The sequence below is a fragment of the Rhamphochromis longiceps genome, linkage group LG23 (assembly GCF_057381845.1).
Source record: "Rhamphochromis longiceps isolate RC_006_pf linkage group LG23, R_longiceps_female_GT1.1, whole genome shotgun sequence".
In the NCBI taxonomy this organism is placed as follows: domain Eukaryota; kingdom Metazoa; phylum Chordata; class Actinopteri; order Cichliformes; family Cichlidae; genus Rhamphochromis; species Rhamphochromis longiceps.
In genome coordinates this window covers 19,961,701-19,988,251 of record NC_140578.1, presented here as the reverse complement: position 1 = coordinate 19,988,251, position 26,551 = coordinate 19,961,701, and the positions used below count along the sequence as shown (strand labels likewise).

The window sequence follows — 26,551 nt, the reverse complement described above, 5'->3', positions numbered from 1 at the left end:
CAGAACACAAAGGATGGGAACACGGTACCAGAACAAACACCACAATAAAAACATGGACACGGGGGGAATCCAAATAGCAAACCAAACAATCCAATGGACATAAGGAACAAAATACAAAACTACAGGAAAACTAAGAACACTGGGTCAAAATGACCCAGGACCATGACAAAAAGATTTTTAGAATATCAACAAACGTCGTCGCGACCTCCTCCCCCCTCTGATGGAGCCACGGCTAGCCCAAGCAGCACATCCAGCGAGGAGCCCATGCAGCTGGGTGGACTCCCCAAAGAGGAGAAAGAGAGACGCTGGCGTGAGGGCCTCTGCGCCTACTGTGGATCAGCTCGACACCGTCGTCCCCAGTGCCCGCTACGGCCGGGAAACGACGACGCCAGGTAGACTGCGGGGGTGTCCCACCTGGCCCTTCCCACTCCTCCGATCCCTCTCGTTTTCTGTTACCGGTCACATTTCACCTGAAACACCAACAGCTCTCATCCGAAGCCCTCCTGGACACCGGAGCTGCCGAGAACTTCATCGACCAAAAACTAGCCTCTCGGCTTCGCATCCCATTGACTTCCGTCGACCGATTTCTCCCGGTGACCTCAGTAGACGGGCGACCACTCCAACCCTACCCGGTCCAGTTCCAGACCCAGCCAGTCCGCATGTCTGTCGGGGATCATCAGGAGGAGATCCGGTTTCTAGTAGTCTCGGCCTCTTCCTCTCCTCTCATCCTCGGATACCCCTGGTTCTGTCGACATGACCCCCACGTCTCCTGGTCTTCCTGCCAGATCCTGGACTGGGGTCCCCGGTGTTCACGCCGCTGCCTTCTCTTCCGGACTGGACAGGACTCAAAGTCAGAAGAGGCGTCACCCCCGGAGCCCATCGATCTGGATAGGATCCCTCCGGCTTACCATGACCTGTCCGAGGTCTTCAGTAAGAGGCGAGCCTCTGCTCTCCCTCCTCATCGCTCCTACGACATGGCCATCGAGCTCCTCCCGGGAGCAGTCCCTCCTCGTGGTCGCCTGTTCTCGCTGTCAACCGCAGAGAACAAAGCCATGGAGGAGTACGTCGCTGAGGCTCTCCAACAGGGCTTCATTCGCCCTTCTACCTCCCCTGCAGCTGCGGGGTTCTTCTTTGTAAAGAAGAAAGACGGCGGGCTTCGCCCCTGTATAGACTACCGAGGCTTGAATAAAATCACTGTTAAGAACCGCCATCCTCTTCCTCTGCTATCCACCGCGCTCGATTCCCTCTCCCAGGCCTGCATCTTCACCAAACTAGACCTACGCAGCGCTTACAATTTGGTGCGGATTAGAGAAGGGGACGAATGGAAGACGGCCTTCATCACCCCTAACGGGCACTGGGAGTATCTGGTGATGCCCTTCGGCCTCTGCAACAGCCCTGCTGTCTTCCAACACCTGATCAACGATGTCTTGCGGGACATGCTGGGCCGGTGGGTGTTTGCCTATCTGGATGACATCCTAATCTACTCCCGCACCGAAGTGGACCATATTCGCCATGTGCGGGCTGTGCTAAGCAGGCTGCTCGAGTACCAGCTGTTCTGCAAACTGGAAAAGTGTGCCTTCCATCAACGGTCCACTACCTTCCTGGGCTTCACCATCTCCTCCAATGGCCTGACCATGGACCCGCAAAAGCTCCAAGCCGTGACCCAGTGGCCTCAGCCCTCCAGCCTTAAGCAGCTACAGAGCTTCCTGGGCTTTGCCAATTTTTATCGGCGCTTTATCCGCAATTTCAGCACCATTGTCGCGCCACTGACATCCCTCACTAAACCAGCTAACCTGCCCAGGCCCTTCTGCCTCCCCCCTGGTGCGAAACAGGCATTCCGAGACCTTATCCGTCGGTTTGCTACAGCTCCTGTCCTGCTCCACCCTGATCCTGCCGGTGATTTTGTGGTGGAGGTGGATGCCTCCGATGTTGGCGCTGGCGCCGTCCTCTCTCAACATGGCCCGGATGGAAAACTTCACCCGTGCTGCTATTTTTCAAGGAAATTCTCTGACACGCAGCGACGGTATGGTGTCGGCGACCGGGAACTCCTGGCCATCAAGTGGGCCTTGGAAGAATGGCGGCATTGGCTCCTGGGAGCGAAAGAACCATTTCTGATCTGGACTGATCACCAGAACCTGATCCATATTCGTTCTGCCAAGCAGCTCAACCCAAGGCAGGCCCGTTGGGCCTTATTCTTCGAACCGTACAACTTCCACCTCGCCTACCGCCCTGGCTCCAAGAACACCAAGGCAGACGCCCTCTCCAGGCAGTTCGCCCAGGACGACTTCACGTCAGACCCTGGACCTATCCTACCGTCTCATTGTTTCGCTGCCCCCCTTCGGTGGCCCTTGGAGGACTCTATCCGGGATGCCCTGACCGCCGAACCGCCTCCGCCGGAGACCCCAGCTGGGAGGCTCTATGTGCCATCCCGGTGCCGTCAGGAGGCCTTGCTCTGGGCTCACTCCTCCCCGCTCTCTGGTCACCCAGGGCCCGACAGAACCCTCCAGCTCCTCCGTCGTGCCTTCTGGTGGCCCTCCATGACTCGGGACGTCCGTGACTTCGTTTCCGCCTGTGACACCTGTGCTCGGGCCAAGTCCTCCACCCAGCCGCCCGCTGGCGACCTTCACCCTCTCCCGGTGCCGAGACGTCCCTGGTCCCATGTCGGCCTTGACTTTGTTACCCATCTGTGGACGGTCTTGACACCATCCTCACCTTTGTGGACCGGTTTTCTAAGGCGGTGCACCTGGTCGCCCTGGCCGGCCTCCCCTCCGCCAAACGGACGGCCGAGCTCCTCCTGGACCATGTCGTCCGGCTTCACGGATTCCCCAAGGACATAGTCTCCGATCGGGGGCCACAGTTCACCGCCAGGTTCTGGAAGGCCTTCTGCCGCCTGATTGGAGCGTCTCCCAGCCTCTCGTCCGGCTATCACCCTCAGACCAATGGGCAGGTTGAACGGACCAATCAACAGTTGGGGCGCTTCTTACGGTGCTTCGTCTCCGCCCAACCGTCGCTATGGCCTCGTTACCTGGTGTGGGCTGAGTTGTCTCATAACCTTCACATCTCTTCCGCCACCGGTCTCTCGCCCTTTGAGGTCTGTCATGGATTTCAACCTCCTATCTTCAGCCATCAGGAAGCGGAGGTCATGGCCCAGACTGTCCAGTTTTTTGATTTGTTTTTAGGTTTAGTCATAAAAAAACAGAAATGTCTATCATAGAAAGGGAAAAACAGACACTTTTCCTATACTCACAAAGTTACAGAGGTTTTATTAGAGACACAATTAAGTGTTTTGCTATTTGGCATAATGTGTGAAATTTCTTTGGTAACCCCCCCCCCCCCCCAAAAAAAACCCCCCAAAAAAAACAAAACAGGGCTGACAACACTTTACACAATGGTAGAACAAGTCACAGATTCAGAAATCAATTTGTCCTTTATTGCTTCCATTTCTACATTCACCTTTTTACATACATTTCCATTTCTTTCAGTTCTACCTTTTTGCTGCTTTTCTACACATTCAGTTCTCCATTTCATCCCGATCATCACTTTAACCTAAGACTTCTTTTCTCACAGTGCTTTCCTCATTTATTTCAGTTTCCCAAGTAAATTTATTCATTTTATGGTTAATATAGTAAATCTCAACCTCTTATGTCCACACAGAGAGAAGATAAGATTATGTTTCTAAATACAAAGTCTCCACCCTAAAAAGTTACTTCTGATAGTTTGCAGTCGTATTAGCTGCTACCCATGGAAGTTTGCATCCATTGCTGAAAAAAACAAGGATTTTTTCAATCCATAAGTCGAAATTTAAGGTCATCATCTCAAGATTGAAAGTTTCACTGACTAACTCAAACTTCTGAGAAAATGAACTTGGAATTTTGGAACTTGGAATTAAGCCAAAATTTTGAGATTTTGTTTGTATTTTGTTTTTGTCAGTCATGGAAACAAGCTTCCATAGATGCCTACCATGAGATAAACAAATCTGATTTGAGGGTGAAAACTGAATGTGAGTGTTGTATGACTCATTAAGCTGGAGGCTGAAAATGCTAACAAAATAGAAACAAAGATTCAGCTGCAAAAGTCATACAAACAAGAAAACATGATAAGAGAGAAAAATGAATTTAGGGATATTTACAGAAAAGGACCATCTCTATTCCTTATTAGTTACAGTCTCAGTGAATGCAGCTGGTCATAATGTAGAAAACCAGACTTTTAAACGATTATACTGAAACAAACATCAAAACACAAGCCATTACAACATTTACACTAATGCTTAAATTTGGAGACGCATTAGCCCAGCCCAGTTACTTAGGTGATAATAATAAACCCCAGTAAATAGTTTGAATCGGCTGATTTAAGCGTCAGTATCGAACATTTATTTTGCTGAAAGCATTGTGATATTACTTTTCTATTGAAGAAAAAAAACAATGCTTAATTGATTTTGTTTTCCCCAATATTTTGACCTAATTGATTTACATGATTTTTAACTTCATGATTAACTGCAACCACAAAAACATTTCTTGAGTACAAAATACAAAATTCAGGAACATTTTCTTAATGTGATAAATTAATTTGTTTTTGGATCACTTTTTTTGTGTAAACTAATTTTTAATATTATACTGGCTCCCCTCCACAACGTCCATGATGTGGGTCTAGATGGATCTTCATCTAGTTGTTGATATTTTCTTAACAACATCAAGATTGTAGCTCCCATGTATTTCAGTTTGATTTGTGTGTGATATGAATATGATGTGAAAAGTCAGTCCTTTACACAATTCCTGGATCCACATGAGGAATCACCTCCGGCAGAGCATATCCAATTCAACACAGATGTGTATATTCTAGAAGTTGCTGAAATTGACTGTTTCAGAATATTTAAAGTGTGATCTCAAGAAAACAAAATTCTCATGTGTAGAACAAACACGGGTTACTTGGCGAATATAAAGTGCAGAAGACAGAAGAACGTGAATTTATCAATGTCAAAGAAACTTAGTGTCACTGACGTTGGAAAACATATAACTAGTGTGGTTTAAAAGGAAATAAAAAGCGAAGAAACTGTTGGAGTGAAACTCTTATGTCATCGCAACAAGCTTCTTTTCTTGAAACCATTAATATTGTACACATCCTTTTAAGGTGACTGATGTAGTTAATTAGGAAGTGTGCTTTAGTGCATTCAATTAAATGCTTCAGGTGAGTTTCAGCTGAGTCAGCTGAGACTTTGCCACACATTCATGACCACATCCAATTTTTCTGTGGTGTCTAACATCCATCTGCTCCCAGCTACATCAGCAAGCTTTCTTGTCCATCAAGCAGTCTCAACCAGTGTCAGACTGGATTCTCCATCAGCTCCCGATGACTCGTTGAAATCCTCTTCATCTTCCTCCTCATCTTCCCCTTCAAAGATTGCAGTCATGGGGGCTGCAACAAGGCGGCAGCGGGCGGCAAAGCGGCGGCTAGCCGAGCAGGGAGGAGTGAGGGAGCGAGGGCGCGTGGAGGAGGATGACAGGAAGAAGAAGGGAGAGGAGGAAGAAGATGAGAAGAAGAGGTTATTATGTGGCAGATCCTGTTGCCTCCATTCCAACATCATGGAGAAGCTCTGAGCACATGGAGATCTGGGAGGTTGCTGAACATTAAGAGTCAGGTGGGCAGTGATGTCATGTGTTTCTCCAGTTTGGAGGGAGCTTGTGGAGTTTACTTGGTCTGAGGATATGTGAGGTGGTGGTGCACCATGAAGGTCAGCTGCTGCAGTGGGAGAAACAACTTTCCGAAGTCGCTCAACTGCTGAGATTCGAGATGAAGAATCAGGTCGACTGCCCTTCCTCAGCAGGAGAGCCTTAAAGCTCTCACTTCTTGCTGACCTTTGACTCTTGAGTGCTGCAGGTCGCATTAGCTGGTCAGTGGGAGTCACCGGAGGGGAGGGGGAGGAGGAGGAGCTCGAGACACGATGTTTGTCTTCTTCTAGATCCCTTCTTCCAAGCATCTTCCTCTTGGACCTGACAGAAATGTGACAGAAAACAGTGAACAATAGTAACTGTATATTTAGAAGCTACATGCACTGAATTACATGGCCACAAGAGAGTTGCTCTATTTTAAAAGTTTCTAGTTAACATCAAGAGGCAACTTCTAGAAATCTGAAAAAATCTAATAGACAACAAAGACATAGGTTCCTAAGAATATGTTTAATATATACATAAACAATGACATGACAGGAATGGAAGGGAACTTGGATTGAAGCACTTTTGTTTCTCAAGTATAGGAGAAGCTAATTAGCTGGGGGATCAAAGAACAAGTAGACGAAGTAGATATCTTACATTTAGTGTCTGAGGAAGAACAGGTTACAAGTTTACCAGTGATTATGTTTTTGACTACATTATCTGGGTATCTGTCGGGAGGTTTGAACATACTTGTGGCTTTGAGAACCAGACAATGTCTGGAGATAGTTTTGTACCCTCTACTGTGTGTCGTACTGCTTGATGTTATCATACCTTTGTTTCCTTACCTCCCCAGCAGGAAAGATGTATTTTCCTGTCAGTGGCTTACATTCCCAAACTGACTTTCTCGGTCTGTAATTATTGTGTATACATGAATACCAATGATCCCTGACTCCTCCAGTCTACATGCCAAAGTATCCTTGGGCAAGATACTGAATGCCAAATAACTTTTGATGCATCCATCTGAGTGTGAATGGGTGTGCTTGAAGGCATAGAACAAAGTACTGAATGAATGTGTTTGTGAATGGGTCACTGAGGCTTGTGGATAAAAGTGATTTGAGTGCTCAGTTAGAATAGAGAAACACTATATACGTACTACTACTAAATCTCTGGATTCTTTGACAGCTACAACTTATTCCTATTTGGGGCAACAGGGAATAAGGAAGAACTAGTTTCTATGTATAATAGGAGAATAATAATGACACTACACACTTAGTGACTAATTAAAGGCTTTACCTGTAGACAAACCCCAACTACCAGGGCATTCATGCTGTCCCTTCCCATACAGCACTGCTCCATAGAGTAAGAGGTAGAATTCAAACCAACAAGTGAGGATGTGGTTTAAAGGATTTTACAGAACAAGTGCATAGTATACATTTTGTGTTCCCACCTGTGAATGATGGTGAATAGATCCTCTGTGGTTCGCGGACAACCAGAGATGAACATCTGATCTGCTGAAATGCTGCCAAACACATCAGCTGGGAAGGAAAGGACAGTGAAAAAAAACTGAACTTCAATTGTTCATTTAACAGTTCAGTTGAACTGAAATTGAAATGATGAAGAATACAATAATAATAATGGATTGCATTTATATAGCGCTTTTCGAGAACCTCAAAGCACTGTACAATTCCATTATCCATTCACTCTCACATTCACACACTGGTGGAGGCAAGCTACAGTTGTAGCCACAGCTGCCCTGGGGCAGACTGAATACAAGAGCAAGAATAATTATTTATTTATTATTTATTTTCCAATAATAATTATTAAAGATACCTGTATGCTCCGAAGATGACATTCACAGACATGATACTGCGGTATATAAGTTCCTATGTATGTAAGTTCCTATTGAGCTGTAGTCTGACTGAACCACATGCTGTACCTTATCTGCATATTTTTGTCTACTCTCACAGCTTGTTTGGGCAGGAAACTTGGCCCACTTTGCTTCACACCTGCACAAACAAAAGCTCTGCCTACATTTACTGAATGACTACTAAGGCAGATACTGGGGACAGCTAATACAGAAAATGCTTACTTAGTTTCACCAAGGACTCCATAAATTATATATTTGAGCATTTGATGAACAATAAACAGGGATCTATAAATATTAGCTGCTATAATGCATAATAGGCTCACCACAATCTGAATTGGATAGGTTAAGAAGCAGGATCTGTGGTCTTGATAGAACTTACCATCCTGGGGACTGCTAGCCTCCTTTGATTTTTCTCCTCCTCTCAGAGCTCCGGGCTCGTCTTGTTTTTCACCTGGCTCTTGTATGAGAAGATCTGGTAGTGACAGTTCACCCCGCAGGCTGTCAGTGGACAGTACGCTGCTGAGAGAGTACCTGCTCTGACCAATCAAACTGAAGGAGCTTTCAGAGTCACTTGTGTCTTGGTCCCAAACTTTAGTAACTTTCATCTTCTGGCTTATTTGGATTGTCCTGTCTTTTCTTACATCTCTCTCATCTCCAGATGAGGATGAAGAGGATGATGAGGATGATGAGGATGATGAAGATGATGGGGAGGGTTCCATTTTTGCTGAGATCATTAGCAGCTGCCTGCCTGGCCTTTTCTTCTTCTTTTTCCTTCCTTTGTCTTTTTTCTTTGTGGTGGATGACATCATCATCATCCTTGCCATGTTAATCCTTCTCTCTTCCAAACTTTCCTTAATATCTTCCTCTTCATCTTCAGCTAGTGATGACCTCATCATTCTCCTCTGAAATGATGTATCATCTTGATAAAGTTTTGTTTTGATATCACCACAACTGGGGTGTGTTACTTCAGTTTGGGTGCCCTCAGTCCATGTGGAAGTAGTTCCTTGGCCCTTTGAGTTCCCTAATGTGCTACGGGTAGCCATTCCCATGATCCTTGAGGAGGCGCAGGTTCTATACATTTCCATGGCTCCTAGGGAGTAGTTGGTCTTTAAGGTATCCAAGGTTTCATTCAAAGTGTTTCGAGCCATTGTGGTCCCGGTGCCTATGGTTTTCAAGGTGCTACTGCTAGCTGTGATGCACAGACTCTGTGAAGCACCTCCAGTCCCAGAGGTCCCCATGGAAGCCCCTCCTGTAATTTTAGATGGAAAGAGTGGTTTGGTTGTTTTGGGTGAGGTCAGTGAGAGATCTGGTCTCTTGTGCAAAATTGGTGTTTTTGTCCGTTGAGGGGAGCTGGCAGGTGAGTGCATGGTGATATTGGCAGATGTTGTGTTAATTGGGTATACAGGTGTCACTGAGTTATCACTGGTGGACACCAAGTGCTTTGGTGAAGGGGGACTATGGATCACATGTTTGTGTAAAGGTGTGCAGAAAGAATCATCAGGAAACTGTGACTGGCTGTTGAACCCTGGAGAAAATGCTGTACTTTGTCCATTGCTCCTCACCACATTGAGTTCTCGTGTGGCGTTGGGGGATGTTGTGAGACCCAGAATGCAAAGATCAGGCTTCTTTGGTGGAACTGGCTTCTCTGGAGAGCAGATCTTTCTTGGGCTACTTGGCTTCAAGTCCCTGTTACAGTGTTTAATATCAACATTCTTCAAATCTCCATCAGCAGCACAGAGTGACTGCATTTGTGATTTTTTCTTGTCATTTTGCTCGACTTCCTCTTTGCTCTCTAACAGCATTTTTCTGCATTCTCTTTGAATCTCTGCAAGTTCTTTGAGCTTAGCATCTGTTAGCACTGTTCCTATAATGTTTCGTTGGAAAGACGTAGGTTGACTTATTGTGCTGACATGGTTATTGTCAGTTTCATAAGACATTTTCACCCATGGACTCTCAGAACTGGAGATTTCATTGTTAGCTAGTGTAGCATACATGTCTGAATCTTTCTTTTTCTGTTCACTGGACTGTCTGCATTGAGGAGTGCCACCATTCCTCAGCTGAAGCCCAAGACTTCTCTTGCTAGCAGTGTTATGAATAATGCTTTGTGAGCTTTGAAGATTGTTGAAATCTGATTCATCTGCCAAAAGCTCTGTTTTTGTTTGTTTGAAGAAATCATCATCTGATTCATGTTTAGGTTGTTTCATTTCAGCATTGTCTGGGCTGTGAAGGCTAGCATTATCCAAGGATGCACTAGCTGTATTATTGTCATTGTTTGCAACATAACAGATATCGTTTTCTGATCCTTGTTCCGCTAGGTTAACACTGGTGTTGGAAACAAGGTTTCCTTTAGTCAAGTCAGCCAAGTAGTGTTGAGCTTCTTTGATTGGTAGATCCTGGTTACCATGGTTACCAACAGACAACAAAGCGCCATCATCAGTAGATGTACCATTGGCTGGCAGGACTTCCTGGTTCTTAATAGAGCGGAGTTTGACGTCCTGCAGAGCTTGAGCAGTTACCAGAGGGCAGGGGTGTGCTTTGCCATATTTGTGTGGAAACGCGTCTGGGCTTGGTTGGGAGAAGACAGAGGCAAAAGGTGTGGGGACAGTAGACAAAGGAGGGAGAGGGGGAGGTGGTGGTGGTGGAGGGAGGTCAGCAATTGGCATGTCTGGGAGTTCTGAACATGGGGGAGGAGGGGGAGAAGTTGGGGGAGGAGGGAAGTTGGTGGAAGATGACACTGTAAATACCAGATCATGATGGGAAGTCTGCCTGACAGCGTAGGAGTAGGGGGGAGGAGGAGGCCGGGAGAAGGGAGGTAGAGGAGAAGGCCTGGCAAGGGATAATGGTGGGAGAGGAGGCGGTGGAGGGGGCAGAGGAAGGGATGATGGTGAAGGAAGAGGAACAAGAGAAAGTTTAGTGAAAGAACAAGGAGCAGGTGAGCAGGACTGCAGTGGAGGAGGAGGGGGAGGAGGAAGAGTTTCATGAATGGGAGAGCAGGAAAGTGAAAGCAAAGAAGACTCGAGAAGAGGAGGCCGAGGTGGTGGGGCAGGAAGATTAATATGTTTGGCAGAGGAGTCTGAGGAGGTGCAGGAGGAGAGGGAAGAGGTTGAAGAAAATGAGGATGAAAGGGATGAGAAAAGTGAAGACTTCCTCTCTGGCACTGGTGGCTTTGGTCTGCCTTCACCTCGAGACCTTGTCCTAGGCAGGGAGGATGCGACAGGGGAGAGGGGGAAGGAGGTAAAGCAGGAAGAGGAGAAAGGTGAGGTTGGGGGGAGGGAGAAAGCTCCAGGACTTGTTGTGAGAGGGGAGGATGGGATGAGGGGTGAAGACACTGGCGTGCCAGGAGTTGGAGTGTTAGACTGACTAGAGTACCCACTGGAGGGCGAAGCAAGTCGCTGAAGCCCAGGCACAGAAGAGGAAGCTGGAGGTTGGTGATTGAGAGTAAAAGTCAGACCTTCCTCCTCTGAACCTGGAGACCCAGGGCTTAGGTGAGTTGGTTCGAGGTTGGAAGGAGGAGAGTCAGAAGAGGTTGATGCCTGGCAGTCTGGGTTTAGAGGCTCAAAGGTTGAAACTGTACCACAGTTAAGCCCACTTTGGCGTCTTTTGGTGCTACTTCGGGGCACCCAGGGATCCTGAAAGTTCTGGGGAGATGACGCAGGTGTGTGCTGCATGGTGCGTTCCAGGCGGGGACCGCGCTCCACCTTGGGACTAGAAGAAGAACGCGAAGATTTGCTACGACCTGGCCGTCGCCTCAATGAATCAGAACGCAATGGTGGAGGAGGTGGACGCTTGGACTTGCGAAGGGAGATGCTGCGGGTGACAGAACGAGAGTAGCAGGAGGATGTGCTTGACTTCCTTTTCTCACGGTTTAGCGAGGGAGAGGACATCTTCACTGAACGCAAGGAGCTGCTATCAGTGCAAGAAGGGGAGGACCGACCAGAAGAGAGAAGTGGATCGAAGTTCCAACCTTCATCAGAAACACATCTCATTTCCTGGGAAATTCCACTGTGGACACTGGAGGTTGGAGAGAGGGTTTTGTAGCTCCATCTCTCTCCAGTCAAGGAACAACCATCTGAGAAACACTGGGTGTCCTGCTTTGTGGTTGTCAGGTCATCCTCTGCTGGGTAATGAAACTGAGTCTCTGAATCAGTGATAGGGGAAGAAGGAAGAGAGCCGGGGGAAGAAAGGGCCTCATTATTGGGCTTATCACTGGGGGAAGCCCACTCTGATTGTAGGGCACAACTAGAGGTTGCAGGGACAGATGATATAATAGGTGAGGAGGGAACGGAATTAAAGGAGGAGGAAGGAGACTGTGGCATTACTCTGGCAGTGGGGTCAAAGGGCAGCAGAGGGTGAAGATCACTGGGGAATCCCTGTAGATCCTGTGACTGGAAAAGAAAACAGGAATAAAAAAGAGAAAAATTATTTAAAATGTGCTCCAGGCATTTCTAATTTAGCATAACTTGGTTTCCTCAAAAAGCCAGTATAGTAAATTTAGTGTGAAAATCCAAAGTATCTGATGCTCTTCTATTGCTTTGATATTTCTCTTCTACCCAGCCGACAGTGAGCAACAGTAACTTAAAAATTTAGAAAGGTCAACAAATGAAAGGCTCTGAGCCCATGACATACTCTCAGCATCTGTAGGACATTCTGTTCATTGGGGACATGTTTGGAGTCTAATAATAATGGATTGGATTTATATAGCGCTTTTCAAGGCACCCAAAGCGCTTTTCAATGCCACTATTCATTCACTCTCACACACTGGTGGAAGCAGCTACAGTTGTAGCCACAGCTGCCCTGGGGCAGACTGACAGAAGCAAGGCTGCCATATCGTGCCATCGGCCCCTCTGGCCAACACCAGTAGGCGGTAGGGTAAAGTGTCTTGCCCAAGGACACAACGACCAGGACAGAGAGCCCGGGGATCGAACCAGCGACCTTCCGGTTACAGATACGCTTCCCAACCCCCTGAGCCACGGTCGCCCCACAAGTTCTGAACTGTCTTCCCTCTGGCCTATGTTGGCTGACATTAGCATGCCAGTCATCTGGAAACTCCTTCAATTTATGCTTTGACTTTATTAGTGTAATAATAACTTCTGATTAATTTACCTGGTAGCAAGATGAGGAGGTGCTGAGAGTCCTGCAGGATACACTGTTACAGCTGGCCTCGGAGTTCAGGGAGGAGTTGGTTGCTGGACGGGGGAGGGTGTGGCTCTCCAAGGATGGTGAGCAGCAGGAGCCGGAATGGCAACCAATATGTGGGGAAGAGGTAAGGGAGGCCATGAGGCTGGACATTCCCTCTCCTTTAGGGGCTCGGATTCTCCTTGTTGACAGCTGCTCCTCTTTTCTTAGATCTCCCTTTTCCTCCACCTCCATGTTCCTCTGCTGATGAGGAGAGGTACATTCAGATGCAGGTCGACCCACAGTGGAGAACTGACCAGGAAGAACGTCAGAGATAGATGGTGACTTCGGGAGGGCATTATCTGGTATCCCAGTAACTGTCTTGCGTCGGCTCAATTTCCGGGGTCGTCGGTTTAGTGAGTCAGCATTGGAAAGTGTTCTTCGAAAACTGGCTTGGCGATCAAAACTCTCACCTTAAGTGTGAACACATACAAAAAGGTAACAGTCAAGACATGAGAAACCAAGTCGCTACTCCGAATCCAAGTTTAGCCTATGAGTCCTGCTGTAGTTTACTTAAACCTCACATCATATCCTAACTCTGATGTTTCCCGTTAGTTACTTAGAGTCCTGATAAAATCATATGTCCCTTTAAGGTCTTCAAGATAAGCTTCTGTTGAAAGAAAAAATCTCAGTTCCAAGTAAGATCTAAAGCTATAGTGGATAGTTATACAGTTATTTAACAAAAGTTAATCAAGTTTCTGTGAGAGCAGAATCCAGATGAAAATGGAGGCAATGTACCTCCGATTTCAACTCCTGGTCCAGAGTTAATTCTGAAAAGGCTAAAGGTAATTTACCAAGTCCCAAGATTTGGGTGAGTTAAATTGAAGTAAAGCCTCAAGCCTAAGAAGAACTTCGAGTTGGATTTGGGTCTCATTAGATTACTCTAACTTATATTTCAAATCTGAGTCCTATCCAGACTCCAGATTTTAAGATTTAAGGCATGAATCAAGATGACAAAAGCTTTCTGGTCTGCTCTAAATTAGAAGAACTCCCTATGAAGACCAAACTGATTTGAGCCTGAGAAAAATTTAAAGGTAAATCTCGAGTTTATGTCTCAGTCTATTTTTGAAACCAGATGCAAGTAGAAATTCAGTGTAGACAATATGGCAGAAATAAATTTAAAGTTTTAGATGAGTTTCAATAGTAAGTTCAGAGTCCTTACAAACAGAATCTGGATCTGAGTCCAGCTGTACCTGTTACATTAATAGGAACAATATCTGCTGCGACTGCTTCGGCCTGCTGCCTCATCCTCTCCTCCGGCGTTGGAAGTCGAGGGTGCGGTTCCACATCCATTTCGACTTTTGGCTCATATGTTTGCTCATCATCATCCCAACAGGAGGTGAGATGGACGGGATTCAGGACCAGTGGTGTCAGGGGTCGCCTGTTGTTCAAGATGAACATCTCATCTTCCTCTGAGGATGTTGTGGACTGACAAAGAAAAGAGGCAGAAATTAACAGTTTGGTCTACAAATTGAGTTTTGATACAGTTAAATCTAGTCCAGCAGCGTTGGGGTCTAATCTAGCCTGGAAGGGTCAAATTAAGACTTTGTCGACTGTTAGGGTAAAAAGCCTGTTTGGGTGTAACTGAGATGCTGCCCTACTTTAATTTTATCTAATCTAATGTACTACAGACATGTTTATTCCATGTTTACCTTTCTTCTCCAAACTGAAAACTTGAAACAAACTGAAAAGCAAGACTTAGAGAAAAAGTCCAAGACTCTGGACCTCTGAGGAGGGTTGAGAACATGAGGGAAGGATCAAGGGATGAGAAAAACAATTAAAGGAAAGGTTAATCATTGAGTATAACAAATAGATGGCAGAAGATGTGTCAGTGCTTCAGTTTGACCAGCAGATGGAAATAAAACACAAAGATTCTGCACTGATTGCACAAACAGAAAAAGATCCAGAACACACCAAACCAAATGTCTGTAGTTTTAAATCAGGAAACTGGATTGAAAAATAAACAATGAACATATATAAAACTCCAGGCTCCTTTAAATATATGGGGAAACAAAGGGATTCTTGTCCTTTAAGAAGCCGTTGTCTTGTAGTTTACAGTGTGGCAATAAAAATAGCTTGAAAAATTACCAATAACAATTATTCTTTTATTCTTTCAGATGTAATGGTGAGCATGCTGGGCTGATATAATTGAGTTCCCGGGCCATGAGTAAGAGACACCGAACTGGTAGCGCTGGTGTCATTGTCTTCAGCCCCATTAATATATATCACTACATCTGTATAAACATCTTCACATGTTTCTCACCATCTTCCTGCTTTTGTCCCTCCACCCTCGTCGTGCGGTTCCGTCTGATTGGTTGATGCTGGAGAAGGGAGGAAGGGTGGGGCTGGGGGGGTGGGGCTGAGAACCACTTGGGATGCTGCAGCCATGCTGAGTCAGCCCATTACATGCTACAAACACACCATGATGATAGAAAATAGTGAGTTGAGTACATGAGAATGATTGTGGACTGTGTGAGCTTTGCTGCAGTGATCAGCTGAGATCAGCAGGAGAGCTCAGCCTTCGTCATTTATGCTTTCTCACAGTGACATGTGGCACTGCAGCTGCTGCGAAGCTGCAGAGCGTGCTGCATGCAGACCCCTGCAGCACTCTGCAGTCTGCTCACAGGCTGCTGTCACCTCTAAGCTTAATTACTTCTCTGATAAGCATCAAAGAACCAGGATTTATGGCCTCAAGCGAAGGAAACTGATCATTTATAAAGCTTAAGTACTTCATTGAAAATTTATGGAATCAAACACAGTGTAAAAGGCCTTTATTGCTCAGCAGCTATAAAAACAGACAGGAGGCTGTTTATCAGGACTGATGGCTGATTGAGAATATACTGCAGATTTCAGAGACATAAACATTTAAAGAGCAAATGATGAGGATCTCTTTGAACAGGCAGCTGCTTTTGCAGTCTTTCCTGGCAGACTTGTTGGTGTAAACACCCAAACAATGTTAGCCTTAGCGACATGACAGTGTTATAAACAGTTAGTGATCTGCCACTGCAGTGAGGAAGACTGTGAGTTTTCCACCTTCAGCCCATAAAGAACAATATCAAGAGTGGAGAAGAGTACGTATTCTTTCAGCAGCAATTCTGTGAGTGTGTCAGGTCATAAGGTCACTGTCTGCTGGCATCTGTCAGCCAATGCTAATCCTACAGGACACACACACACTTAGGACTCGAGGTTTGTGTGTAACAGACTTCTGAGGCTCTGGGGGTTCACACACTTCTTGAACTTGACCCAAAATAATTTTCAATTTTCTTTTTTAATTATTTTACACAATATATAATATGACATAAGGAAGACAACAAATAGGGAAAAACACATTTATTATTTATTCATTAATTTACTGTAAAAATTTAACTTAAATATTTTCAATTTGTTTAAATACTTATAATCTACTTATTGATCAAAAATCTTTTCCACCTGGGTCTACATCCAAGAATGGATACAGATACAATCCATTAACTCACGCTGTGAATGTTTTCTGAAGCAGACGTCATTTAGCCTGACCAGATGCTCCATGTCATTCATATGTCCGACTTCCTGCCCTCCTCATCTGCTCTGTGCGGCTTGAAAGGACTTATAATTAACTTGGATTGCAGAGCCACTTCAGAGATGCTTCTACAATGTGGAGCAGTGGTTTTAGTGTTTTCAGTCATTTCTACCGCAGCCGCATTGCAGTTTCTCCTCATGGGACTCAGGTATTATTGATCGAGTTTATACACAGACTTCTTTAAGTGAACTTCTCAGTTCACAAAACAGTCTGATTGCTGTTCTGGACTCAGGTTCAAAGCTGCACCCTGTCTGTTCACTTCTTCTTCCTAATTTAATCCAGGCTCTCTAAATATTTGAGTTAATGAAGGTTCTCTCCCCCTCTCTGTAACCAGAGCTGGTAATTCTTGATGTCAGTAAACATTTTTTTTCATTGGTTTATGGTCTCAATAGCTACTTTTAAGTCTTATTGAAGATAACATGGCGTTCCTTTTGGAAAGTATGGTTCCATTAGAGTGAGACAGGACCAGAAATCAGGGAAGGATTTAAAGTGTGGCTACTTATTTTCATCTAGAGACTTTCTCAAGTCTCTTAGCATTACTCTAAATGTGTTTCCCCACAGATCCAGTTAATCTCACATTTTTGTAAGGTTAACTGATGAAACACTAAAGTACCACTCTCACCTCGCAGGTCATCAGCACTGCCTGATCGCCTTTTGCCAGGGATGAAGCGCAGACCCTGCTGAGGCTTCTGGGTAGTGTAGTGAACAGACCACTTACTGTCCCCGTCCCCTGCAGCACAAACAAAGACAGAGAGAGAGAGAGGGAGAATGAGGCTACTTTCTGGATTTTAATCTTGTTTCAGCAAATCTTTTCACACTCAGAGGAGCAGTGATGATGAGAGCTGCTGCACTCAGCACTATTCAAGGTGACCTCCACATCACAGGGCTTTTATTGTGAAAGAGCTGCAGATTGACTGTCTGTGGTATTCAGTGGACAGATGTATGGACAGATGTGGAGCTTGAGTCTCAGCCTTCTGTATTCTGCAATGTATGTCAGGACCAAAAACACCTCTTATAATACAAAGTAGGAATTTCTTACAATAACTTATGAATGATTTTGTTTTTCTGCACTGACAGCGTTTTTTGTTTTGTTTTAGTCATTCATCTCATCCTAATAATATTCAAAAAACAAGAGAGAAAAGATAATTTGTTCCCATTAATCAATCACATCTCTCTTTAACCGCATGATCCAAGTCATCACTGATGAGTGATGGCCGATTGTTTATGTTCTGTTGTCATATTTTTTGTTGTCATTCAAAAGACAAGTAAATAAACACCATTACGTTTTAATCAAGAAAAGGTTATTTTATTTTTTCTTCTGAACACAGCTTTAGAGGTTTAAACCAAACAATGGAAACAAACATTACGGGGACTGAAATGGCGATGCAGGAAGCTCCTGAGATCCTTGAAGGAATGCCAAAGTCCTTGAGAAATATGAAAGATTATTTAAGATGTAAATATGGTCCTTGAGATTTTGTGTGTTTTGGTGGGTTCTTTAGAACAAGCATGCAGAGGCTGAAATATGAAAATACACTTCAGTGATTGGCAGTGGTCCGATAAATACTTTAGACAGTTCCAGAAGTGTCAGAAGGTATTTTGGGTTTTCCAGAAGCATCAGTGGTGCTTGAAGTTCTAAAACATTAGAGATTCGATATAAGGCTTGCGGGGTTTTCACTGGCTCTGAAAAAGAAGATGCAATTCTTCTAGGAAGGCTTAAACAGTCTTTACGGGGTCCAAGTAATCCTCAAGGAGGTCTGACAAGTTGTGACAGTTTTTAAGAAGGGACCACAGGTGTTTGAGAAGATTTAGGGAGTCCTGTGGCAGGTTCTTGAGGAGGTTTTTTATGTTAGAAGGAGGCCCTTGATGAAGCCATAAGAGAATTACAGGAACCACCAAGGAGAATGATAAAGAGACCATCCTGATTCTTGAGGTGCTTCTGCTGGTCCTTGATATGAACCTGAAGAAGCTTGGTAGTTCTTAATTGGGTCCCAGAAGTTCTTGGTAGGTAGTGGTCCTTGACCAGGCAGTAGACGTCTGTGGCAGATTCAGTGGGTCATTGCAAATGTTCCAGTGATTCAAGCTGCTCTTGTATGTTGAGGACATAATAAATGTCCACACTGATCATCAAGAAGATACTATGGTTGCTTAATTATTTTTTCCAATTGTCGTTGAGAAATAACACAGGTCTGTAAAGAGATTTAAATTGTTCTTGAGGGCATTCTAGAGGTCACTACGAGGTTATAAAGCTCTGAATAACTTTTCCGAGAGTCCATGTGGAGATTCCAGGGGTCCACAAGTCCTGACAAAAGCCTTTAAATAAGCCTATATTGTTCTTGAAGAGTTTCTGGGGGTTACTGGTTAAAGGGTTAAAACCTTGAGAAGACATCCTAAGGGTCCTTGTGGGGATTCCAGGACCCCTTGAGAACACAAATGCCAAAAAAGTCTTTAAATGATCCCTAAATTGGGTTCTTGAAGTCAGTAAGATTATTACAAGGCATTTAAAGACAGTCCTGGAGACCTTGAATAGGGTCTCTAATGTTTTAGACTATAGTTACAGGTAATATAAACTCACATTTCAAATGCTCATTAAACTGCTGATCTAAACTACGTTTGACATGATTTTTACATGCACCTGAGAGCCAATCAGGGGGTGGTATCTATGAGGTCATCTTTAGAGAGCTATAACTCACTCTACCTGTACAGCTCAAAGGTAAATCAATCCCTCGCCAATACAGCGGCACTCACCTCTGGTCTTACTGAGATATCTGAGGACAGATTTGATTGCCGTTCCGATCAGAACCATAACGACGCCACACACTCGTTTAGACACACACACCGACACACACACTCCTGAGGCTGCAGCAAACAGAAAGAGAGCGGGCGAGCAGCAGCAGTAATGCAGCTCGACTCGCTGCAATGCTACTCTCCTCCCACTCCTCTCTCTCTTATTCTCTTTTTATGTCACTCGCTCCCCCCTCTTTCTTCTTTTCTTTTCTCCACACACACACACACCGTTGGCAGGAAGCCAGTACACGTGTGTGTCCTTCATGTGTGTCGCCAGGTGATGAAGGTTACCCGCAAATACCGCATTATCACAACGACACATGAAACATGATGCTTTGTAGATGAAGAGAGATGAAGAAACAGAATTCAAAGTGTGTCCGCGCCTCTGATGTATCCCTGTTCATCTTTTATTCTCTGTGTTCTCATGTTTCTATCTTTGTGAGGTCCAAAGAGAGTGAGGACATGCTGTCAAAGTGTGGACATCAGCCTTGACATCAGCATCTGAGGGATAAAATGAGGAAAAATGCCAAAAAAAAAAACAAAAAACAAAAACACCAAAAAACCTTCAGGGTATAACAGGTGCTAATGCACAAAGAGATAACCGCATCCAGTATTTGAATAGATGCAGGTGGTGCATATTTCATGTTTTTACAGTCAGATCTGTATATATTTTTAACAATAACCTTTCAAAAGAATGATATAAATACAGCAGAATACAATTTTCTTATTCATCCATCCATCCATCAATCCATCCATCCATCCATCCATCCATCCATCAATCCATCCATCCGTCTTGTGGTGCTTTTCTGAATGTGGGGCAACAGTCTATGTAGAAAAGCCCAGATCTCCTTCTAACCAGCCTGCCATCCAGGTCTTCTGGAGTGACGGCACGGTATTCTGAGCTAGCTTTACAAGAGACACCAAATCTCTCTGGGATGACCAAGCTCCTCATCCTATTTCTAGCAGAAAGCCCAGACAGCCTGAGAAGGAAATAATTTCCTTGCTTATATCTGTGATCCCATTCCTTTGGTCACTGACCACAGTTCATAGCCATAGGTGGGGATGGGAAGGTAGATGTAGTAACTCTAGAGCTTCGCTTTCATACTCAGCTCTCTCGTCACCGCAATAGACTGTAAAAACATCTGCATCACTGCTGCATCAATCCATCTGTAGTCTATTACTCCTTCCTGGCCTCGATTATGAACCAGACCCCAAAATAACTCCACCATTTAGTGCAGAAGCCATTCCCAGCCTTGAATCGCCCCACCACACTTTTCTGACTGAGAACCATGACATCATGGAGACTTGTTTTTTAAAATTTGTAACATATTGTTAAAAATGCCTACTTGTCTTAGTAGATGTGTTTAGTGGACATAGCAGGGGTAACTTGTACACTCCTGAAGGTTTTATTAATCCTTAATAAATATCCACAGGTTTTGGGCTACATACCATATATTGCCATGAAGATGGTGTCTTTTTCAGGTAAAGCATTGCTTATTTCAACAAGAACATCATTCTTTAACTGTCATTCCTTATGGCCTAGACACTGGCTAATGTCAGTTTCATAGTTTTCGTGACAAAATGTTGGCATTTTGTCAAATTTTGTGGAATTGTTTTTTTCTTTTTTCTTTTTTTTTTAGGGAAAATCTTGCTTTTCAGCAAGACTATATTCTGCACATATTCCAACAGCAGAACTCCACAGTAAAAACGTGTGCAACCCTAAGTATTTGTGGTAACACTGGCCATGGCTGATAGAGTTGACAGTCACCTTCATCATCACCAACTGGGACAGTTCCAGTCTGTAACTGTGCCGACTATGTGGGCCAGTGGAGCAGCTAATTACCGTCTTCATGGCTGACAGCCTGTCTGTCTGTCTTCACCTTCTCACTGTTTTAATTAGTTTCATTAATTAGACAGTAAGTAGGACACACTATCATTATGTCATAGTCTTATATATAGTCGGAATCTGTTAAACTCTGAACTCTGTCAGCTGTCCAGTCAGGAAAGAGGAAGGATGAGGACAGAGTCACGTACCACTGACTGATTGATGCTCAGTTTTCTTTGTTTTAACATTATAAACGCTGAGACGTCACCACAAAGGCAACATGAGGGCGGGATACTGAAGGTAGATGTTAGGAAGCTAACAGGTAGCAGCTGTTGCAGCTAAAAAGCCTGTTCATTATCTGTTATTCGTGGAATTAGCTTTTAGGCCAATGCGTGGAGCGGCAGCTAATCCTTGCACACACACACACACACGTACACATGAAGAAGATTATGCACACAGGGGAGATAATTAACCAAGAATATGGAGAGCTGGTGTGATTTTCTTCTGCATATTATCAGAGAATAATAGCTGACTGGTGCTGTGATGCATTATTGATCAGACAGTCACACAGTGTGTGTGAAAGTGTGTTTACTCTGCCACAGGAGACGTGCAGGCACTGAGTTGCTGCTCTAATGTTCTCATTTAAAAATGGAGAAACTGTGAGGCAAAGACTGAACCAAACTGGGACGAGCTAATCTGGAAGATTTTATTGTATCACACTTTAATTTTACTGATACCACTAATTATGAATATCTGCCGTGAGAAATCTCTTCCCAAGTCATCCAGGAGCAAACTGAATTTAGTTTAAGTGGATCCTAGTCTGCCCTGATGAGAAGAAACACATTAAAATTTGTGCGAGATTTAGAACCAAAGAGAGCCAGATAAAGCCATCTTTCTATATTGAAATGGATAAACAAGAATAGCTGAAGACATTCAGGACCTCAAAGAGTTATGTCAGACAAACTTAGATAATTTGGGACCAGACTAGTGGCTAAAAAACATTCATAATATCAAAGAACCAAATAAACCAAAACAAAGTAACTACTCCAATTTCACGTCTTGATGCATGCTCAATCATCCAGGAAAGTAAATCTCCAAAAAGTTGATTCTGTTCATCTGGACGTAGCGTTTTGTGGGAGAAACGTTTCGTCCCTCATCCAAGTGACTTCTTCAGTCTCAGCTGACTGCAGGTTTCCCCAAACTTATAAACAGTACATTTGCATAATGACTGAAACCAGCCCACTAAAGGAACAATGGGCTGGGAGGTCAATTCCTTAATCATAATTATGCAAATTCTCATGACCATTGATCAACAACCACTGACCAAAACCCACTGATCAAAGACCACTGAATGGTCCAGAGATGATCAAAGACCATCTCTGAATTGAGGAGGGGGCCTAAGTGTCCATCTTTCACCATCTTACAATGCTGTGATTGCAGCCATTCCCCAACTCTCTGTGAATGGTACTCATGGCCATTGATCAGTGGTTGTTGATCAATGGTCATGAGAATTTGCATAATTATGATTAAGGAATTGACCTCCCAGCCCATTGTTCCTTCAGTGGGCTGGTTTCAGTCATTATGCAAATGTACTGTTTATAAGATTGGGGAAACCTGCAGTCAGCTGAGACTGAAGAAGTCACTTGGATGAGTGACGAAACATTTCTCCCACAAAACGCTACGTCCAGATGACCAGAATCAACTTTTTGGATACTCCAATTTAAGACTATATCAAACCAAAACACGACAGGTGAGAACATCCAGGGCTTTATAACGCCAAACTAGGTGAGTTACTATTATTTGTTACAAAACTTAGCTAGGACCATTTAGAATATCAAACCGAGCTTTTCAGGGCCAAATAAAGCCAGACCATAATAAATGGGATAATTCAGGACCTCAAGCTGGAATCTTGGAGACCGAAGTGAGCTAAGCAAGGCTAGCTAGCAGCATTCAGGGCTTAACACAATTTATAGGACATTTTACATGCATAGAAATGCAGTCCTTCCAGGTGAGATCAAACAAAAGTACATTTCAACTAGATTTAGGCTCAAATAAAATTTGAATTTTGTGCCAGATTGAAGATCATAGAGAGCCAGACAAGCATAACTCACAGAACGGAAATGGTCAAATAAGAGTAGTTGAGAATATTCAGGAGGTCAAACATCAGGAACATCACGAAAACTGAGATTATTTGGGACCAAACTAGAAAGAGCTAGAGTGGTAGTAACCATTCAAGTCCCACAATTTAGCACTATTCTGGGCTGAATAAAAGCAAAACCTTTGATTATGCAACCTCGAATAGATCATCCAGGATAACAAATGGTACCATTTATAATATCAAAAAAGTAAGTGTTCCAATTTGCCACAGTGTCACAGTGTATTTGGGACTTTTAAAAGTCAATTCAGGCTGACTGGGATCTGTGGGAACAAAACTGAACTAAGCTATAGGATACCCTGGACCAAACTGGGATAACCCAGACCTGGTTGGTTAATTAACGGTCTCAAAGAAGGAGGTAATTCGGAGTGTGTTATGCTGCCTGATATGATTGAGTACCACATAAACCCTAATACATGTGTCTATTTGACTATCATCTGAAATCTTTGAGGACCAAAATGGTCCAGTTGCACAACTCAAAACCAAAAGCACCATTTCAGGATTCCCAGCTTGGATAGTATCTTTCTAGCAGTGTAATACCAAGTACTAGTAGCAGTATTCTGATTACCCAAATTTCTTGGTAGTACCTTTGTGTAGAAGGGGTGTAGTTTGGGTTGCTTCCTTCCCAGACATTCTCCCTTTGCGACGTCTAAAGCACAAGAAGCTTGTCTTGCACTTCCTGCTGGGCCTGTAGCGATATTGTGGTGGCGGCTCTGGCTCCTTGAATGGGGGTGTAGTTCTAAGATGAAAGGGGACAGGCATGGTGTAACCGGGACGGGGCTCTGGGGTTGGGGGGCAGGAACTAGTTCTGCGTCGCTGGGTGAGAACTGGGCAGTTAGGGCGCTGCAGCTGAAGCGGCAGAGACTGTGGATGGGGTTTACCGCAGGCCTCTGGAGTAAGGAACAGTTTCCCACGAACCTCTGGGGTGAAAGAAGGGTTGATATGGGAGCGTGGTGGGAGTTGCTGTGGGCGGAACCAGGGACTGTTTCCTTGATACTGCAGGTGAGCTGGGAGGGGCTTTTTTTCACTTGAGGCTGATGCAAGCTGTCCCACGCCACCTGCATTTAACCCATAGATGGCATCATGGTGCTGGTAGATTTTAGCTCTGAGCAGGCGCCGGCGCAGGCTGCCCTCTGTTTTTGGTTGCAAGGAAATCATCTTGCGTGGAAGAAGCTCATCTCGCTCTTCATCAGGACCAGAATTCCAACAATGCGACGTCACACCAGGCCCCGCCCCCTCCCCACCCAGGCATTCCACATATGAAATCATTGTTTCTCGAGCTGTGATTAGGAGTTTGATGGGCTGACAGATTACAGGTGACTCACCACGACTAAACTACAATAGTATTATCATCTTTTCGCAGTAAGTCTTCTCTTGGAGTCAGTTTTCAACCCCTTGTTATTCAAACTCATAAAGAGATTTGTATCATCCAGGTCCTTCACAATAAATGTCCAAAGAGGATCAATAATTCCAGAAAAGGTCCTAATTCCTCCAAATTTAGTTAGCCCTGCCTTATAAAAGAGTTTGATTCTGCAAAATAAGCATTAAAAATAATTTTTGCCTTTTTTAGTTGAAGAGAAAAATGAATGTCATTGGACGCACATATTTTCCAGTTATTCACAAAACGAGCCTTGAGCATTTCACAATAAAAGTCTTAAAATGCTATATCTTCACAAATAGCACATTTGGGTTCAGAACAACTATGCAAATTTGTATTATTACAAAAGGTTGATAAAAAATAATAATTTAAAAAAAAATGCCCTAAAACAAAGTCCAAAATGTGCTCAGTCGTTTATAAGTTATAAGTTTATAAGTAAGATCTCCGGATCCTCATGTCCACATGTGCAAATGTCCATTTCTTACAACAAACAATCCCAACATTTCACAGTAAAAAAAAAAAAGAAAACCTTCGTGTGACCCTGGAATGAACGCAGTTAAAACCTTTAGGAGCTCTGTCCAACTTCTTCTTATTCCTTCACAATAAAAACCTCAGACCTCCAAACCACAAACCAAAAAGTCTCCCACGGCCGATGTGAATCCAGAAATGATTACAGTCCAACAGTAAATGTGATTTTTCTTCAGAGGTGTTGACATAGTGCTGCTTTCTTTCCTCTCCTCTCTCTAACTCTAATCTACTAACAGGGATTATCCAGGTCTGCAGATGGCCGGTGTGGGACAGGTATTTATCACCACACTCACAACACATGTTGCTCAGTAATGCGTTACTGTGTTAAACTGGGTATCTCTAAATTTAGATCTTAAACAGAAGGTTAACATCCTTCACAGCTTAGTTAAACTTCACCTGCACACCACACGATGTGGGTTAATACACACCTGTCAACTGCAACAAATGCACCAAATCCTACTTCTACAGCTACAGTTAGCAGTTATAGAAACTCGCTGAGCCAGATAACGTTTATTACAGCCACAAAATGACGGCATTGACAGCAGCAAATCCTCTTTGGATTCATTGACCAATTAATGTACTTCAGAACCAACACTTCTTATCTTGATTCAGCATGCAAATACGCAGAATGGACATAATGATGTGGAGCTTGAACTATAGAGACTGCCATTAGTGTCATGTGCACCAAATCTCTACTAGATTTTATTTTGTCATCTTGCTTTTTCATTGTGTGTTATTGCACCTCGGCTTGGTTTTGCTGTTGCATGTAGCTGACCCTCCAACACGACCCTCAGCTACATGCAACATGATCTGTATTCCATTACCTCCATACTGAAAGTAAATAAATGCCTCAGTCAGGTATCCACTACCAGAACTGGATCCTGCTAAATAAAATGTTAAGAAGAAAGGGGACAGTCAGCAGTTGCAGCACATTAAGGGGAACCACAAACCAGTGTGGTTTATAGTGTTCTCATAAACCACACTGCCTCATTTGTGCACACAAACCTTCAACCAGGAAGTCCTGAAGAAGGACCTGTGTTAAAACCACTTGAACAATATCTTAGATTACCCAAGAAAAGAAACAAACCAAACTTTATATTACCATAAAGGGAAAATTCAAACGCTGATAGTCAGTGCTTGACTGGAATTTTAGATTCACACATAGCATAAATGCACTACTGGCTGCTGTTCATCTGTTTATTAACACAAAAATCTATTCAGCAAGTCACATGGCAGCAATTCATTGCCTTTAGGCATGTTTAAGACGACCTGCTGAATTTTAAGCCGAGCACCACATTGGTGATGAAAGGTGATCTAAGCGCCTTTGAACATGCCATGGTTTTTAGAATTTACAGAGAATGGTCTGAAAAGTTGAAAATATCCTGTGAGCAGCGGTTCACAGAAGATTGGAGAGACAGCTTTGAGCTGATAGGAAGGCAACAGCAACTCAAAACCACTTATCACAACTACATATGCAGAAGAGCATCACTGAATGCAAAGCGCATCAAACATTTAAGCAGATTGGTTACAGCAGCAGAAGACCACACCGAGTGCCACTGATGTCAGCTAAGAATAGAAAACTGAGGCTATGGTTCATGTGGATTCACCGAACTTGAACAAGAGAAGACTGGA

General features: G+C 44.0%; 1 protein-coding gene across 1 annotated transcript; it reads right to left on the bottom strand.

Moving 5' to 3' along the window:
* Positions 1-4,909: 4,909 nt before the first annotated feature.
* Positions 4,910-24,282, bottom strand: nhsl1a (NHS-like 1a). Its single transcript, XM_085399746.1, has 8 exons — positions 23,601-24,282; positions 16,872-16,979; positions 14,954-15,099; positions 13,884-14,118; positions 12,619-13,103; positions 7,895-11,900; positions 7,096-7,183; positions 4,910-5,987 (listed from the first exon to the last, which is right to left on the bottom strand). Exons 1-8 carry the CDS (start codon positions 24,280-24,282, stop codon positions 5,300-5,302), a joined length of 6,438 nt encoding a protein of 2,145 aa, XP_085255872.1. The 3' UTR covers positions 4,910-5,299.
* Between the last annotated feature and the right edge of the window lie 2,269 nt (positions 24,283-26,551).

What these genes read in the sequence shown, in the direction of transcription:
- nhsl1a (XM_085399746.1), bottom strand. Translation starts at nt 24,282, where the DNA reads ATGATTTCATATGTGGAATGCCTGGGTGGGGAGGGGGCGGGGCCTGGT. An exon ending in CAGTGCTGATGACCTGCGAG is followed by an intron (nt 15,100 to 16,871) that starts GTGAGAGTGGTA and finishes GTGTGTTTGTAG; the next exon opens with CATGTAATGGGCTGACTCAG. An exon ending in CCTCCTCATCTTGCTACCAG is followed by an intron (nt 11,901 to 12,618) that starts GTAAATTAATCA and finishes TTTCTTTTCCAG; the next exon opens with TCACAGGATCTACAGGGATT.